General features: G+C 40.2%; 1 protein-coding gene across 3 annotated transcripts in view; it reads left to right on the top strand.

Annotated features, from left to right (window-relative positions):
* Positions 1–11,054, top strand: part of Sepsecs (Sep (O-phosphoserine) tRNA:Sec (selenocysteine) tRNA synthase) — a 36,421-nt gene extending 25,367 nt beyond the window's left edge. For all 3 annotated transcript variants that reach the window (XM_003467397.5, XM_063240657.1, XM_023564067.2), the window contains exons 9-11: positions 3,917–4,010; positions 5,263–5,353; positions 6,604–11,054. In XM_003467397.5, coding sequence (XP_003467445.1) covers positions 3,917–4,010; positions 5,263–5,353; positions 6,604–6,898 — 480 coding nt within the window. In that variant the 3' untranslated portion in view covers positions 6,899–11,054. The remainder of the gene's footprint in view (positions 1–3,916; positions 4,011–5,262; positions 5,354–6,603) is intronic.
* The last annotated feature ends 5,817 nt before the right edge of the window (positions 11,055–16,871 follow it).

Below are 16,871 nucleotides of genomic sequence, written 5' to 3'. Positions count from 1 at the left end.
AGTTGACCACTAGTTATCGAACCATAACAGTATCATTCATGCATCCATTAGTATTTTCATTGAAACATTGTGGTTTTCTGATTTATTAACTGCCTTGTGAGAGCTATGGGCATAATCCAGAGGTACTGTTTCATTTTATCCTGTAACATGAAACAATGTTTCAAGAGACATGATTACAAAGACTTTTACTTTCTTTGAAGTCTTTACTTTCTTTAAAATCTAGTGAATTATGTACTTTTTGGAATTTGAGAAGAGATAGTATAGAGGTTAGGTTTCACAACTGCAAATCAACTTGAAAAAGGCCCTATGAAAAATAATGCTTAATATGATTCAACTTCTTTTCCATTAACACCTTGAACTATGGTGTAAAGTTTTGTATTTTTATTCTAGAAATATAGCTGACATTAGCATTCAGGTACGTAGTTCAGTTTATTTCTAGTGAAAGTCTTTTAAAATTAAGTTAAATATAGCACAGAGAACATAGAAAATCAATAATATTTCATTTCTTTTAAGTGAGATCTTTCTATATACATTTGCTTGGGCTGCTTATAAATTTCTTCCTTTACTGAAGTATTTTATAATAAATGTCAGTTATAGATTTAACCACAGCAAAAAAGTAGTGTGAGTTCTGTGGTACCTTCGATGTATCAGGTAAAAAAGCTGCTTAGCTCTGCGTTAGTGTAGGACAGGAGTGCAGTAGGAAAGGCCATGTTTCAAATGCAGTGGTGTCAGTCGGAGGACACTCAGGACCTTGGTACTTGGGATACGCTGGCATTCAGTGCTTTGCACTTGAAGATACTTGAGACCGTCTTTGCTTATTGGTTTTCCTGTCATAACCCTTCGCACAGAGTAGAGATACTAGACATATTTACTGCTGAAAGTGAACTTGATTTAAAAAATATTTTTAAATTGAATTACTCCCATACTAGTGATATTTGAGATTTAGTTACCTTATTATTATCTTTGTAATCTAAAGATTTTCATCTAATATAGCTGCAATTAAAACTGAATTTTGGTGACATTAGCAAGTGATTGATAGAATTGGTTAAAGCTGATTTTTTTTTTGTCTTTTTGAGACAAGGTCTTGCTATGCAGTTCAGGCTGGCCTTGAGCTCACTTTGTAGCGTAGGCTTGGTCCTAACAGTCCTCCTGCCTCAGCCTTCAAATGCTAGGATTACAGGTGTGAGCCACCACACCTGGCTATAAAGCTGATCATTAAAGTATTAGAAATTTAATATTGGGCAAATTCAGTTTTTTGATAACCATGTATGCATCAGTAAGTTTAAAAGCACCCTCTAGGAGTGTTACTAAGGTAACGTTTCATTTTTTTTCCAGAAAAGTACAAATTAAGTACTCATGGAGTTCTTTTTCTATAAATTTGACCACATTGATGTTTAACGTGGCAGCTAAACTAGACAGAACAATATTTTTAGTTGGCCTTCACCGCTGATATATATAAACTGGAGAAAACTTGCTTCATTAATATATGCTTAAGGATAACTGAAGGTCAGGCATGGTTTTATTATTGGGGGAAGCCGTGGGGGGTCTATAAAAGGCATTTCCTGGCTATCAGATTTGTTTATGCTAATGAGAAGTTGATGAATTCGAGAATAAGGGAGAATTGTATAGACACATGCAGGATAAGACTTTAATGAATTATGCAGATGAGGAAAAATCAGTATTTGATATCTGAATGGAAATGTATAGTAGATTTTAAAAAATACAGAACATTTAAATTAGTGACCTAGGTATATTATAATAGTTGGAAATACATAAATGAAACACAGGAATTCTATACTTTATTAACACTGACTGTGGTACTAAAACGTTTTAAATTGTTCTGATTGCCATAAAAACTATTATTGGTTTCATTTTTAAAATATTTTATCCTCTGAAGGAGTATTGGAATATTGGAAAATTGGAATATTGAATTGAGGAGGAGCCAGGAAATTTTTATATGTCTAAGAAAAAATTCCCATCACAGCTTGCTTTTTCCATTTCTGAATGTGATGACATTTGTCTCTTTTATGTCTCTATATCTTTTTTAATGACAAAAGAGGAAGTCTTTTCACATGTAGTACTTACTGGTAGCTTGGTTTAAGTTTGGCAGTTGTGGATATTAACTTTTCAAGTACAAAAGGAACCAATTAATTTTAGTGGTCTAACATTTCATTATTCTGATGTATTGAGAACTCATCTTGTAAAATATCCCTAAAATTTAAGGATGGTTATTTGGCAAAAAATGCAAGTGACATTATAAAATAATACTGTGTTTTGTTGACAACGTAAGTAGACTTACTAATAATTTATACACCTGGAAAGAGTTGTCCTTGTCTTAATCTTTACTGAATTTGAACAGGAATGGAGTCAATCACTAGTGTTTTTCATGGGAAAAGCTACCCAGGACCCAGTGTGGTGCCAGAGTATCAGATTCAGGGAACAAAACAGAGGCTGCTTTTGTGGCTCTGGAAGTTGGCGAAATGTCTTTTCCTGTTGTCTCCTAGGTACTCTGTCTGCCCTGGGCTGTTTTGTTTATCCTTGGAGTTTGTCTGTGCTGACTACAGAGGAGGAGGGAAATGCACATGGGTTCATTCTGCTGCAGATGTCCTTGGGCAGGTTTTCATTTTAACACCTATTTGAAGGCCTTATGGGGAGAAGAAAGTAAAATTTTAATTTAAATAACTGCCAACTTAATGTTTATTTGTAACTTTATTAAACTGCCACTGACTGACACAGAGCATTTTATACTTATAAAACATTTTTATTATTTTTTGTTATTGAATATAGATTATTTTTCACAGTGGAATAATTGTTAGTTTTAGTTGATATATTAAGGGAATTGTTAACTTTCTCTTTGTGTGATTTAAAGGCAATATATTTTGGGCTGAGGATGTAGCTTAGTGGTAGAATACTTACCTAATAGGCATACTTGTCTGGATTTGCTTCCCAGCACTCCAGGGGGAGGGAGGATTCACTTTAAAACAACCACTTAATGTGTAACTTGTATACCAATGTGTGACGTTTTTCTTGGTGTTCAGGAAGTGGTATTAAAGACAGAGCTCCTGTCTTCAAGGAGTTTTTCCATTATTGTAGTTAATAATAGACAACATTCATTTACGCAAGTAAATGAGATAGTTTCAGGTTGTGGTAAATGTAATACCAAACTAGGTAAAAATGTTGGAGTGAGCTTGGGAATTGCAGGTGGGTAGTTAGAGCTGTGTTGGTAGGGAAATACTAAAGGACGGTGTCCATAGACTGACAGAAGGGGCCACAGAATGATGTAGGAGATCCAGAGAAAGCATGTGCAAAGGTACAGACACTCGAGCGGCTGGAAAGAAGACTGGTGTGGCTGGTGGCGGGAGTAGAGGAAGCACAGCCACTGGATTGGGCGTTCTGACTGCGTTACAGCTCATGGGGCCTTAGAGTTGAAGAATGACTTGGTCGTTTGAAAGTAAGTGGAGAAAGTCATCAGAGGAGGAGATGCTCTTGAATGTATGCTTTTGGAGATGCTCTTGAATGTATGCTTTTGAAAGACCAACTGGCCTCCTCGTAGTGTAGATTGTAGAGGGGAAGGGGAGTCTGCAGAGAATTAATTTAAAGTCTACTGCTCTCTCCAGGGGAGAAGCTGATGATTGCTCAGACTGGAGTGGTAGCTCTGCAGATTCTGAGGAGAAACTGGATTTGTGTTGGATACATTATAGCCTGAAGCAAGGAATGGCAGGTCTTTTGCCTTTACCTAAATCCTGTAGCTTCTGATAGTTGTAACAGTTTTGAATCTCACTCTGTGTGGCAAGGAGGGCACATGGAAGAGACAGTCTGTGGGACAGGCTTCATATCAGTCAGATTTTGCATTGTGAAATCTGATAAACTGCAGTGCCTGTTCAGTTTGTTTCAAATGTGACATTTTGTGTTGCAGGAAATGTTTTTGTATCTGTCCAGCCAACTAAAGAAATTGGCAGAAGCCTGCTCTGAAAGACTGTTGCACACGCCTCACAACCCCATCTCATTAGGTAACTTTTAACCTTGAAAAGGAAATTCAACACCTCCGATCTAGCCTTTGGAGAAAGTTGATATTTACAGGAAAAGAGGGATCTTTGATTGTAATATTTGTAATTCCATTTCAGTATTAATAAATAAATTTAACAAATTTTATTAGCCTTTAGAAATTCTTTAATTATTTTCAAGATATCCCATTTGCTAAGAAAATCAGAAGAAATTAATAAATTAAGTATTGCTTGTAACCAGAATAGCTTAGTATCTGATAAGAATTGAGGAATTAGAACTCCTTCCAATTAACAAAGCAGCAGCATACCAGAAATTAAAGCTTTCTTCATTGTTTTTAATGTTACTATTGCTTATTTTCTTTAGCCTCTGCATGTCTGTATTTATTATAATTTCATTTGTTTATATAAGGACTGTGTCTTTCCTATAATATAAGGGGCACTTAAGAATGATAATATGAATATTGATCTCACTGTGTTTAACTTAAAAGCTTCATGATTACCCCTCTTTAATTTGTAAATATGTGTAGTGTAATGTTTCATATTTCTCATGCATCTGAAGAAAGTAAGGAAAATGAATCATTTGTAACTGATGCCTTTTCAGGAAAGAGTTTCTAGGGTAATCTGTTTGAGCACTGACATGTAATAAAAACAACCCCAATCCTTTGCTGGTATGTGGAGGGTGGTGGTAGAGTGTGAGTTATGCCAGGTACTATCCTGTAACCTCTTTTCCCTGACTCTAAAGTAGAAGTAATGATCTCTCAATGCAGACTTACTAAACGATTATTTGAGGTTATGTTTACAAAGTACCTAGTACAGTCAGTCTTCAGTAGATGGTAGCTACAGCAGTGATGGTATATATGGAATATTGTCCTGGAATGATCATTTCCATTTTCCTATGCAGGGACCAATTTGTTTAGTCTTACCTATACTGAGATACATCCCACATTCTCATAAGTTCTTAAAACTTTGTTGAATTCCAGTAAACAGCCATGTTGATCATATTATTGTTTCCTGTGTTTAGCTGGCAAAATTCACTTTCTAGGAAGCTGATAAGGAATTCTCTTTCTGATACCGAATATGTTAATTTGTATAAAAATACATTTGATAAGCAAATCTTTGCTGTAATTAAGTACATTAAAGTGATATTCTACCACTTGACAGTGAATTTAAAAGTACAGTAATTCCTCCATTAGTTTGCTTTGAGTGATTTTTTTGGTGATAGCTGAAACTTCCTTTGGGATACTTGTTTCTCTTTCAGCTATGACACTAAAGATGCTAGATGCACGTCATGACAAAGCTGTCACTCAGCTCGGCTCAATGCTTTTTACCAGACAGGTTTCTGGTGCCAGGTGAGTATGTTTAAAAGAGAGTTTTTGACTTTTCCGAGTTACCTCTCATAAAGTCCCTTTCCCCAGCAGTTGTTCCCCACGTATCTGCTAGTTCATTGTGGAGTCCAAGAATGAGGTAGAGAACTGGTAAGCTGTCATCTGTACCTGAAATAGTCGCAGGAAGATCTGCTCTGTTTTGTTAAATATGTAGAAACAAAGTTCCATTACCTCTTTGTACAGGTTTTAGTCTTTATTTCCTTTGTTAAATGATCCTCAGTGATGTCATGCGATGGCATAGAAATAAATTGTCTTCCTTACTAAATTCAAGTGGAATGTTGCCAAGGAAATTCCTGTTTCCTAAACTGAAAGGGTTCTGTAATTCTTAAGTAACTATTGCTTTAGAAACATATTTGTTCCTCTTTTATATTCATAGTATGAAAAATCAGTGTTATTTTACATTGTGTATTTGATAAGGTCAGAGAAAAATAACTTGAATCCTAGACTTTACTAGAATAGAAACTTTAGCTCAAAGGATAGCTTTTCAAAAGAATAAAAAATCTTAGATTAATTATTTTTTTTACCTTATAGTATACTTTTAACCCTTCCAAAAATGGTTTTCTTGATTTTGCTTTTAGTGTTGCCACTATTTATGTTTAGGTTGATCTTAATGGACCTCTTTAAAAACAGAAGTAGAAGATTAGAAATCTACTTGTATCTATATATGCCATGAAATCCAGTGCAGGAAATGCATGTGCCATTGCAGAATGTTGTGGTTCGCTGACCTCCACTGTGCTGTAAGCAGTGATGTATTTTTTTTGGTGTTTGCGCTAAAACCTTCCTTTGCACAGCACTGATCAGACAGTTGGAATTTAACATGGTGATTGAGGTGACACATGGCAATCAATTGAGTCCAAGTCATTGGACTTAAAGGGTATATATGTGAAGTCTAGTTCCAGATATGGACAAAACCAAGTAATTTTCTTTTTACTTTTTTGAAGATGTGAAAGTGTTAAGATCTCTAGAGCTTGTTGGTTTTTCTTAGAAAATAAATAAATGATAATTACCAGATAGGACTTTTTCATGTAAAATAGCAGTGTATTGTATAATTTCATTTTAAGGCTGACAGTCTTTGCATAAGCCCTGATTTATGGCTGTTTTTAAACTTCTTAATAAGTGGGCTGTACAGCTTAGTAATGGATATCTTTTATTTATGGGTGACATTCTGTTAATATCACCAGACATACTAAGTTAATAAATCTTCTCCCTTTCAGGGTTGTGTCTCTTGGGTTTGTGCAAACTGTGAGTGGCCACATTTTCAGAGGCTTTATGTCCCATTCCAACGACTACCCTTGTGCTTACCTCAACGCTGCCGCCGCCATTGGAATGAAGACACAGGATGTGGACTTGTTCATCAAGAGACTTGACAAGTGTTTAAAGACAGTGAGAAAAGAACAAAGCAAAGAGAGCGATGTCCCTGCAGTTGACAATGATGGCAAAACGGGAAATGTGGATATTGAAGAAACCACTTTAAAACTAGATAATGTACTTCTGGATACTTCTTCATGACATGGGAGGACTTCTTTTCGGTAATTTAAGGAGAATGATGCAGCTGCAGAACAGACAAGCAGTTTTAAGATAGGACTTGAGATTGTTGATTGGGAATTTTATAGAGGATATTTAATCAGGGAGTAGGCTGTGGTCTGAGCCGTTGATGATTGTTATGTTTTTTAGTGTTGGACTGCCTCAATCCTTATGACCCTTATCTTTTTTCTAATTGTGAGAATAGTTATCTATTAAGCATCATCAGTCAGATAATTCATACTAATATAATGACTGTAAAATTATGTCTAATTCTCTTTGTGTAGTGCTTTTTCCTAACCATTCTCTAGCATTCACAATTACTCATGTTTCTTATCACGCAGAATTTGGAGATATCTTTGATGCTGCTAATTATTGGATATTTCCATGTCACCTTATGCCTGTAAAAGGCACATTCCCAGGAAATCAGTCACAGTATAAACTTTAATTTAGACTAAGGAGCAATAGTTCCCAGCTGGAAATAATTTGCTTGTGTCTGAGCAACACCTGGGAAAGTTTTTGGTTGTCACAGCTGGAGGGGATTATTGATATTTGCTGGGCAGAGTGATACTTAACATCCTACAGTGCTCAAGACAGGCTTCCGTAATACAAAACTGTCCATCCCCAAACGTCAGTATGCTGAGATGGTGAACACTGCTTAGAAGTAAATGAACTGCTCAAGTAAAGTTTTCTTTAGCTGTCGGTAGCACAGTCACAATCAGCGATGGCCCTGTAAAATGGTGGCCTCATAAGGTTCTGTCATCTGATGACATCATAGCTGTCTTGTTTGTGTAAGCACATGCCGTGATGTTCACAGGTCTGAAATCGGCTGCTCACACTGCGTTTCTCAGGCAGTGTGCCTGTCATTAAGTGACAAGTGCTGTACTTCAAAGAAGATAGCTCTGTAAATGTTACCAAACCATACTGCATAGAGAATCTTTAGTGATAACTGGGATCACTAGTTCTCCACATATAAATTGTTTCATGTGGCACTTGTGCACTTTTCCACTCAAATTAAAACTGCTCTATTTACTGCATTTGCCATAAGCAGCCTTTTGCACGGTGCTTAGTCTGCTCAGGTGTTATGCACAGCCACTGTCAAGATTGGCAGGTATGGGTGTTTTTTTTAAACGTTTTCTGCTGGGGAGATGAAAATGTGCCACATGGTAAAGAGGTGCATTCCTGTTTCTCTGCCCATAGGCTCATTTGTTTGAGTGAAACTCCAGACTTTGGGATGGGTCTAAAAATGAGTTTTGTTAATTTAAAGAGAAGGACTGGCCCAGAGCCCACATCAGTGTCTCACGCAAGTCTGTATCAAGGACCTGCACTGGGAAGGCCCAAAGGTCAGTGGTAGAAGCGAGGAAGTCTGTGCCAGTGGGGTGAAGGATCTCTGCCAGCAGGCTGAGGGTTCTGTACTGGAGCCAAGAAGTGACACTCAAAGGACCAGAGCTCCCCCACAGAGAACTGCAGCCATCTTCAATGACGGCGAGCTCCTCTGCCCGGAGCACAGCCGAGCTCATATCAGGAAAGCCAGCATGACAAGCCTCTCCAGGAGAATCAACAGCAGCCCATCTGCCCCTCCAGTTCTTTTATGCTGTTGGCAGCAATCCTCAGGGGGACCTTCCATAGCCAGCACCACTGGGTGTTGCCAGTTGACTGTTAGTAGATCTACCACAAATCCCATTTTTGAAAAATGAAATACTAATTCACCTTCAGTATATTTTGAGAAACACTACAATAACAGAGGCTGTGTTTGACTCCTGGATTTCCTTACTGATTTAGGAGTGTTAACTGTACACAGGAAAGCTATTTTCTAGGGTGTTGGTGACATTGTACATTGTTTTAGACTGTAAACAGAGCTCAGGCAGATACATTTCCTCCTGGGGAGGCAGTTGGTGAGTGAGTTAGACTACTTTAAACATTGCCTTGGTAACCTCAGAAATCAAGAATGAGTTGAACTAAAGTACTTAATAAATGTGTTACAGGTTATTTTTAAACCTACTATCTCTGCAGTCCAAACATTTAAACATTAAAAATAGCCACAATAACTTGGTTTGAATGAGTTAATCCTGGATTAAAAAGTTGTATAATGTTTTCTATGTGAATTTGGGGCCAACTTGTAGAACCAGGACAGCCTAAGAGGTGTAACTAAACCCTGAGAGTCTAAGAAGGAATGGGAGCAAATGGAAATGCTGGCAGTGCAGCTTCTTCTACACGTGAGCCAACATTGTGTCACCGTCACTTAGCTTGACAAAGGCCAGAACCTCCTTGTCTGAAGTGTGTCAGCAGTCCTCGGGCTTTTGCTGCTGCATAGATAATGATTCTGACTGAAGGTAAATGACATAAACCCACATGTGAATGATAGATGTGTTGTAACTGGTCCTGATGCAGAAAACCAGCTGCAGTTTTCGAGATTAACCCTTTTCGTGTCCTGCGGTTTTGAAATTCTAGCTCTGATTTGCCTGGCTTCAGGTTTGATCCTGAGGTCATAGAATTTGCAGTTTTTGTTACAGCTGTGTACATTCAGGCTCTCCTTGCCCACACCTGAGAGTCACTTTCCCTCACCCTCTACCGTTTCCACATACGGTACAAGTTTTACAAACTTAAACTCACCATAAATTGCCAGTACTGCTTGGTAAGCTTCCTAATTGGTCTCGTACTCTGAAACTGTGGCAGGGGACAGTGGGGGATACATTGCAATCTTAAGATGTTCTCTTTCCATGGTTTAACTGAGTTTATTATTAAGATCATCTGGCAAAATTTTCTAATTTGATTTTCAAAGTCGTCTGCCAAGAAAATAAAGTTTAAATAACATAAAACACGCTTTTGGTCACCACACAGCGTGCTTCTTAGTCACATAGTGTGGAGAGATGCTTTAAATCAGCCTCACAGTTTGGCTTGCAGGTCCTTTGCTGACAAGATCTCACTCGGTCAGGGGATGACAGGCAATCCCAGGCTGCAGGACTCCGTGTCCAGCTGTGAATGTTTCTGGTTAGCTTCTGTATGAGTTGGATAAGTTCTAGAATGTGAATTCCTTGATACAATTCTGTTTAGCCAATAGCACTTGGTACAGAATAATGAATTTGAATATAAATCAAATTTTCTCTACTAGTTTTACCCAGCGTTTAATTTTGCTGTTTATGTTCTTTAACTACTACCCAGCATAATAAGAGCTGAAATTGAGGCCTGAGCTACAGAATATGTTTTTAGCTTTAGACTATGCTTCTGAATTTACTAGAGTTCAGTAAAGTTTAAAAAGTGAGTTTTAAAAAACTGGTGATATTATTTTGATACTGTTAGTGATGTGAGAGTTAATTTCTTGTGTCCTTTCGTGGAGGAAAATTGAAAACAGCAAGGAAAAAAAAACTGATGAAAATTTTTGGAATATGAACATTCACGGTGCATACCAAAGTTGGGTTTATTTTCTCACAATGTGAGATGTGCTAATTTCTGCTATGCATTCAAGTGTTTTTTTATGTTTTCCATTCATGAGGCTTATTTTATTAATTTTTTAAATCCAGTTTTTTATACCTAACAGTTTTGTCATTTCAAAAGTTAGATAACCTCTGAACAATTTGATAAGAATCAATTCAATATGCTCTTAACAGTGAAAAAAATGTTGCATAAGCAGTTTTCTCCTTGTCTGTCACATGGTGTTGGTTCTGCATCTCTTCTGGCCAATCTCAGGACACAACCACTGACTTAACCACCGTGTCCTTTTGTGCCTTATTTTTAACTTTGATTTTGACCCCGGTGGTACATGATGTGAGGTAATGAGCTTAAGACTCACGAAGGTGTCTTTGTTATTTCCCACCTAGTATTCTGCAGATCAAGCTAAGGCCTTGTGGAAACATTTGTACTATTTTATTAAGTGATGTCTCCATGGACTTAGGAAAATGTGAAGAAACTGCTTATCTGGGAGGGGGCGATTTTAGCTTAGGGGAACCTGAAGCTGATGTCAGCCTGCTAAACCTGTATGTCTTACCAAAAGGAAAAAATATTTCCGGCAGTATTCCTGGTATATACTATTTGAAAAAGAGTTATACAATTTATTATGTGAAATAAATTTTTAATAAACCATTGATAGTACAATATATTATTCTACTTATCACTACAGATAAAATCTGAAAGTACAAATCACTAAGACTTTTTGTCATTTGTCATTTTTTGATTCAGTCATCAGTATCAACTTGCCCACAAAGCAGACCTCTACTGAAGACCCTGAGTCATGGTTGGGAACTAAATGTTTAAGGAGGGGAGAAATTGATTTCAGCAGCCATTAACCGTTTCGCGAAGGGCTTATTGGCAGACAAACTCTCTTCTTTAACTTGAAAATGGACACCTGTCTGTCTTCAGATTTCATTTTAACTTTTGCTTCTTGGATTATGCAGGGAGTTGTCTTTGATTGAGTTTGAGCTTTGCACTAGTATTTATTCACAATATGAGTTTAGCCTGTAAGCCCCAGTGTCATCATAAATGAAATGGCAAACTGTATCAGCCTGAGGATTAAAGGAGATGATAATATATGCAAAGTGATTCACTCACTAATTTAATTGCTGTGATGCACTGTATAAAGCTGCACTGTATTAAATTGTGATAGATTTAAATTAAAATGTGTTTTTTATTCAGTAGAACTTTTTCAACTTAGGCTTGTGACTTTGAGACTAGGTGTAGGATGTGAGAGGAAGAATCGAGGAAAACTCAGGGCTTTTAACCTAAGCAATGGGAAGAAGTGAATATTGTCTATTCTCCAGTGGAAATTAACAATTTATAGTTGATTTCAATGACATTTTTGTTTTCAAGGCTTTTGTTTTTTTATTGAGTTGTTTTACATTTGAGGATTAAAAAGTTACAGTGTGTTAATTATTTTACATACCTAAAACATCAGATCCTGACTTCAGAGAAATGTCCAGATTGAGTTCACGTCACTGTGACTTCACATAGATGGTATGATCTGACCAAAGTGTTTAGTGTAGTCAGCAGATCCACAAGCACAGGGGTTGTTGATTATATTTGGTGTTCCTATGTCTTCATAGTAGAATGGCTGATCAGGGCTCCCGAATTTGTCTTCAGCAGACCTTTTCCTGAACCCCACATGGATATGCAGCTAGCTAATCACCGAATCTTGGGTGTTGTCTTAGTTACTTTTCTCATTGCTGAGACAAAATACCCAACACCCAAAGTTAAATGAGTTTATTTGGGTTATTTGTAGGAGTTTCAGTCCATAGTTGGCTGCCTCCAAGCCTAAGTGGCTCATAGTTTAAGAGACATTGCAGAAGAGAAGATGGCAAAAGCTGGCAAAGGACCTTAACAGCATCTTTCTGCCCCTTTTATCCAGGATACTCAGGGCAGGCAGCATTCACACCCTTAATCCTAGTGCCCTTGAACCTAGCACTGCACCATGAATCAATCCCAGCATCACACACACTAGATCCAGCCGCCTCTGAAAAAGCCCCAGCTGTCGCAGTGTAAGGGTTTGGGGGGCATCTACACACAGGCATAACAGATGTTTAATAAACCAAAGATGGTTCCTTTATCTTCCTCTCAAAAAATGTGTTCTCAGACATCATACCTCGGTTGTTCACACTGTCTTCTTTCCATTGCTTAGGTTAAAAGCCCTGTGAGTTTGCCTTGATTCTTCCTCTCACATCCTACACCTAGTCTCAAAGTTGAAAATATGCCTGGAACCAAGCCATTTCCCCATCTTGTAACTAACCAGATCTGAACTCCAGTGTTTCTTATGTTATTTTAGGCTCTCCCTACTCCTGTTCCCCAAAAAAACTCTTCCTGTTTTTTCCCAGGCCCTTTAACAGTCTGTCCTCAGTGGATTTTTATTTCAGTGAGAATTTTATAGAGAATTATTGGTATTTCAGTGAATTATAGAGAATTCTTGTAATTGAACAGATCTTGGATGCTTGAGACAAGTGTAAACTAGGTTTCTACCCAGTACAGATCCTTAGCAGGTTGTTTTTGTTGGTACAGTGTATATTTGCACCACATCCCTTTTGAAGCAGATCTTGTCACCCACCTGCTTTTTGCACCCGAGGAAAAGCCGAAGTCCTCACTGTGTCCCCAGAGGTCCTACTCTGTCTGGCTACCGTACCCCATTTTCTTCATCCTGCCTTTCAGCTCTTCGTCCTCACCCTCTGCTCCAGCCAAACCAGCCATCTCTCTAGGCACACTTTGCCCGGGAGCCTTGGTCCTGGCTGTCCCTTCTGCAGGGGACTTGTCTTAACCCACATGCGTGGTTCATCCGCTTCATTCATGGTTTATAACCCCCTGCATTTTCAATGAGGTCTACACTACTGCTCGCTGTAGCTGTCTGCCCTGCCCTCACAGTATCTAAATCTGAAAATCAAGGTCAGGTCACAGTTTTAGCATCCCTAGGAATCCCCTGGAGTTCTTGTTTAACTCCAGATTGGGTTCAGTAAGTCTGGGGTGGGGCTGGCATTTCTAGCAGAGCCGCCTGGGGTACCCTTGCAATACTGGCCCATGGACCACGTGGAGGATCGAGGGTCCAACACACTGGAAATTTCCATTTTCATTCTGTCATCTTGTATGCCTCTCCGCCTCTGGCTGGGTCATATGTTCCACTAAGGCAGTCTTTACCTTTGCTTATTCATGGATCCCAAGCACCTACACTGCACCTGGCGCACAGCACACAGTCAGATTTTGTCACCTGAATCAGTGTTACTAAACCTGCCTGTAATGATACAGAAAGTCCCACCATGAGTCACTGCAGCTGTTCTGTAGCTTTCCAACTTGGAATAGATGGCCAACATTTTTTTGCTTGAGGTGGCAAAACCCAAGAGGTGCTGGTCCGGCTCCTGCAAGGACAGACTGGCTCCTCGGCTGCTGGGAGCCCGCTGAGCCGACAACCTCCCTGCCGTGTGCTCCTGCAAGGTTCGCCTGAGCTGACTGAGCCACTTTTCTGAGCAGGGCCGTGGCACAAAGGCCCCAGTGCGGTGTGCTGTACCAGTGGTCCGCTGGGGAGCACCCTGCTGGGCGGCAGGTCCTGGTGCCCAGCCTGCTTTCCCCCTCTGACAGGTGCTCCCCGGGCACCTCTTGTCCTCAGCACCTCCTTCTCAGAGGACTGAGCAGCTTGCACTCCCCTGCCTGCCTTTCCACTCCCATTTTTCTTCTGCCCCTCTTCTTCCTTGCTATAAATTCACCTGCCAGTCCAGCCGGCACCCACCCGGGACTGCCTAGCTAACACTGTCCTGGTGACTCACCCACCAGCCAGGACGCTGATGACACTGGTTTAGTCTGGCATCAATTCTAGCTACTTCATGACTTAAAATATTAATTACTGTTTGCAACATGAGTCAAGGCTTAGTGATTTAGCACTAAGTGCGTGGCTCACACACCTTGAGAGGGTAAGTCACCGAATGTCTGGTCTTCCGGAAGTCTCCTTCAAGGCCTCCGTGCCCACCAAGGGAGAGGCCAGACTCCAGCCCACGCTGCCACCCAGCGGCCTGGTGACCTTGTACAAGTTGTCTCTGACCCAGCAGCAGTGTGAGCACAGTAGGATTTCAAGGGGTCAGTGAAATACTACGTGCAACACACTGAACAAGGGGTGTGATACTGGTGTCCAGCGAGTAGCCAGCTGACAGCTGGTATTAAAGTGGTTAGCAGCGCTGCAATGGAGAAGCGGCACCAGCAGTGGTCGTCACAAAACAGCACTGGTCTGATGTTTATTAAATCTATTCATCTAGATAAGAAAATCGAGACTGAGCTCATGGCCAGGGTGGCTTTTGGGGGTGACTCACCCCCCCGCTTCTCCTGGTTTGCTATGGTGGGATTCACTTCTTTGTCTTAAACCTTTTTTTCTTCCTGTTAAAGTTGCAGATGTCTCGGGGAAATAGATGGCTGCTACTGTCCTTATCAGTTAGTAGCTTTCTCATTTTGGATGAGTTTATCAGATGTTTTCCTAAGCACAGGCTTTAAGAACAAAACAAAAGTTTTCATCAGAAACTTTCAAACATATGCCAACAATACATGACATGCTTGGGGCCTGCCAAGTTCCATTTTGTTTCCTCCTTTTAAAAAAAAAAAAAAATCCCAAGACAGACATCACTTCTGGGTAAAGCTCACATTTCAATATAAATCTCTAAAATGAGGGACTACTTTTTAAAAGTCACAGTGCCATGATCCCACCTAAAGAATCTGACAGTGTGTCCTGATAGGATCATGTAGGAGCTTGGTGCTTTCCAATTACCTTTCAGGATCCAAATAAAATCCCTTTGTGGGAGATTTCAGTGGTAAAAGGGTAGGAGCTAAAAAAAAAAAGAATTTAGGAACCAGAGAAAAGCGGCACATACAAAAAGAGGAGACTCAGTGCGTAACAATGTTTTTTTTTTTTTTTTTTTTTGTCTTTTTCCTTTTTATCAGTACTGGGGATCAAACTCATGACTGCCTGCTTGTGAGGCAGGCGCTTATGCCGCTGAGCTAAATCTCCAGCCCCCTTAACAATGTTTTTCTGACAACTTTTCATGGGGCTCATCATGTAGGACTTGTGAGGTTTGTTCCTACGTCACACAAGCTCTAAGGGAGAGCTGGGGAAATTACAACCTGACCAGATCCATGTGGTCTGCCCTTGAGTCTATGCACACGTATAATAATTCAGTTTCAAGGTGGCTTTCCTAATAGCAGGCTTCCAGTTAGGATCCCAAAGGCCCATAAAGTGAGGGGGGGAGAAATATTTACCTACACAGAGAACCTTCATGTAAAGTGGATGAAAGGGGAGACAGGGCTATAGTGGACTCTTGCCAGAAGCTTGAATCAGAGGTGGAAGGTGGCGGCTATTTTAAAAACAGTTTTCACAGGAAAAGAGAGACAGGAAGAACCCTTATCCCAGGTCAGAGGAGCAAGTGTGATGCCTCTGGGGGAGGAATCTCTGGTCATGGTCTCCAGTGTCACGTTAAATAGTTATATTTTATTATTATTGTTATTTTATTTTACTTGAGACAGGGTATTGCTAGGCATTTCAGGCTGGTTTTAAACTCACCGTGTAGCTCAGGAGACAATCCTGCCTCAGCCTGCCAAGTGCTGGAATTACAGACTCATACCCTACACCTGGCCAGGAGAGGAGTCTTTACTAAGAATTTGGAGCCTCTGGCCAGATTAAAAGCCAAGAGGAAAAGTTGTTCCTCATTCCTCTCTCCAGAAAACTTGACCATGGGTGTAAACCGGTCCTTGACACCATTATGGCAAGAAAGCATTCAGTTGCCAGCAGGAGGAAACCGGGCTCCGAAGCTTGGGTGCAGACGTGGGTGCGGGAGTCCTGTGGGCTGCATTGCTATGCTGCCAAGGACAGGTCCTGCTTAGGGATGGAACTAACACAGTGCGTGGAGCCTGGAGTCACCAAAGGGCCGCTGGGTGGGTGACAGCACAGGAGCAGGTCTGAGGGAAGCGGACCTTTTGCAAGAGAAAGGTTGGCTCGGAGCACATCTTCCCAGCTTGGGAGCGGCCTTGCTTCCTTGCCCTGTGAAATGCACCCATTTCTTTTTGTTCCCTGGGTGTCCTGTGTGGCCGTTGGAGTGACCCATTGACAGCACGTGCCACTCATTGCCCATGGCCTGGTGACCCTGGCCTGGGGCAGGGACTGGGCTAAGGGCGGGCAGGAGCTTTCAGCGGTGACCCTGCACCTTCTTGGAGGCCAACACCAAGTACCTGTCCTTTTTTCTCGACTGTGGAAGCAAATGAACCTTTTAACGTAGGGGAACGGAGTGGGTTTGGGTTTGCATTTAGGATCATTTGTATTTTCTACTTACTCCTGTCTATTTGTAATAAGTTATTCCAAAGACAACGTGGCTTATGCTGTTCGCAGAGATGGGAGAGAAAACCAAAAACCAACAAAAGGAAAAGAAAGAAAGAAAGACAACTCACTACTAACCAACCAGCTGCCAAAGCCATCACAGGGCCCAGGAGAGGTGACTGAGGCGGGTGGGCAGCAGGGATG

Source organism: Cavia porcellus, unplaced genomic scaffold (genome assembly GCF_034190915.1).
Source record: "Cavia porcellus strain 051 isolate PalLab524CR breed Dunkin Hartley unplaced genomic scaffold, mCavPor4.1 scaffold_30, whole genome shotgun sequence".
Taxonomy (NCBI): domain Eukaryota; kingdom Metazoa; phylum Chordata; class Mammalia; order Rodentia; family Caviidae; genus Cavia; species Cavia porcellus.
This window is presented reverse-complemented; position numbering and strand designations above follow the sequence as displayed.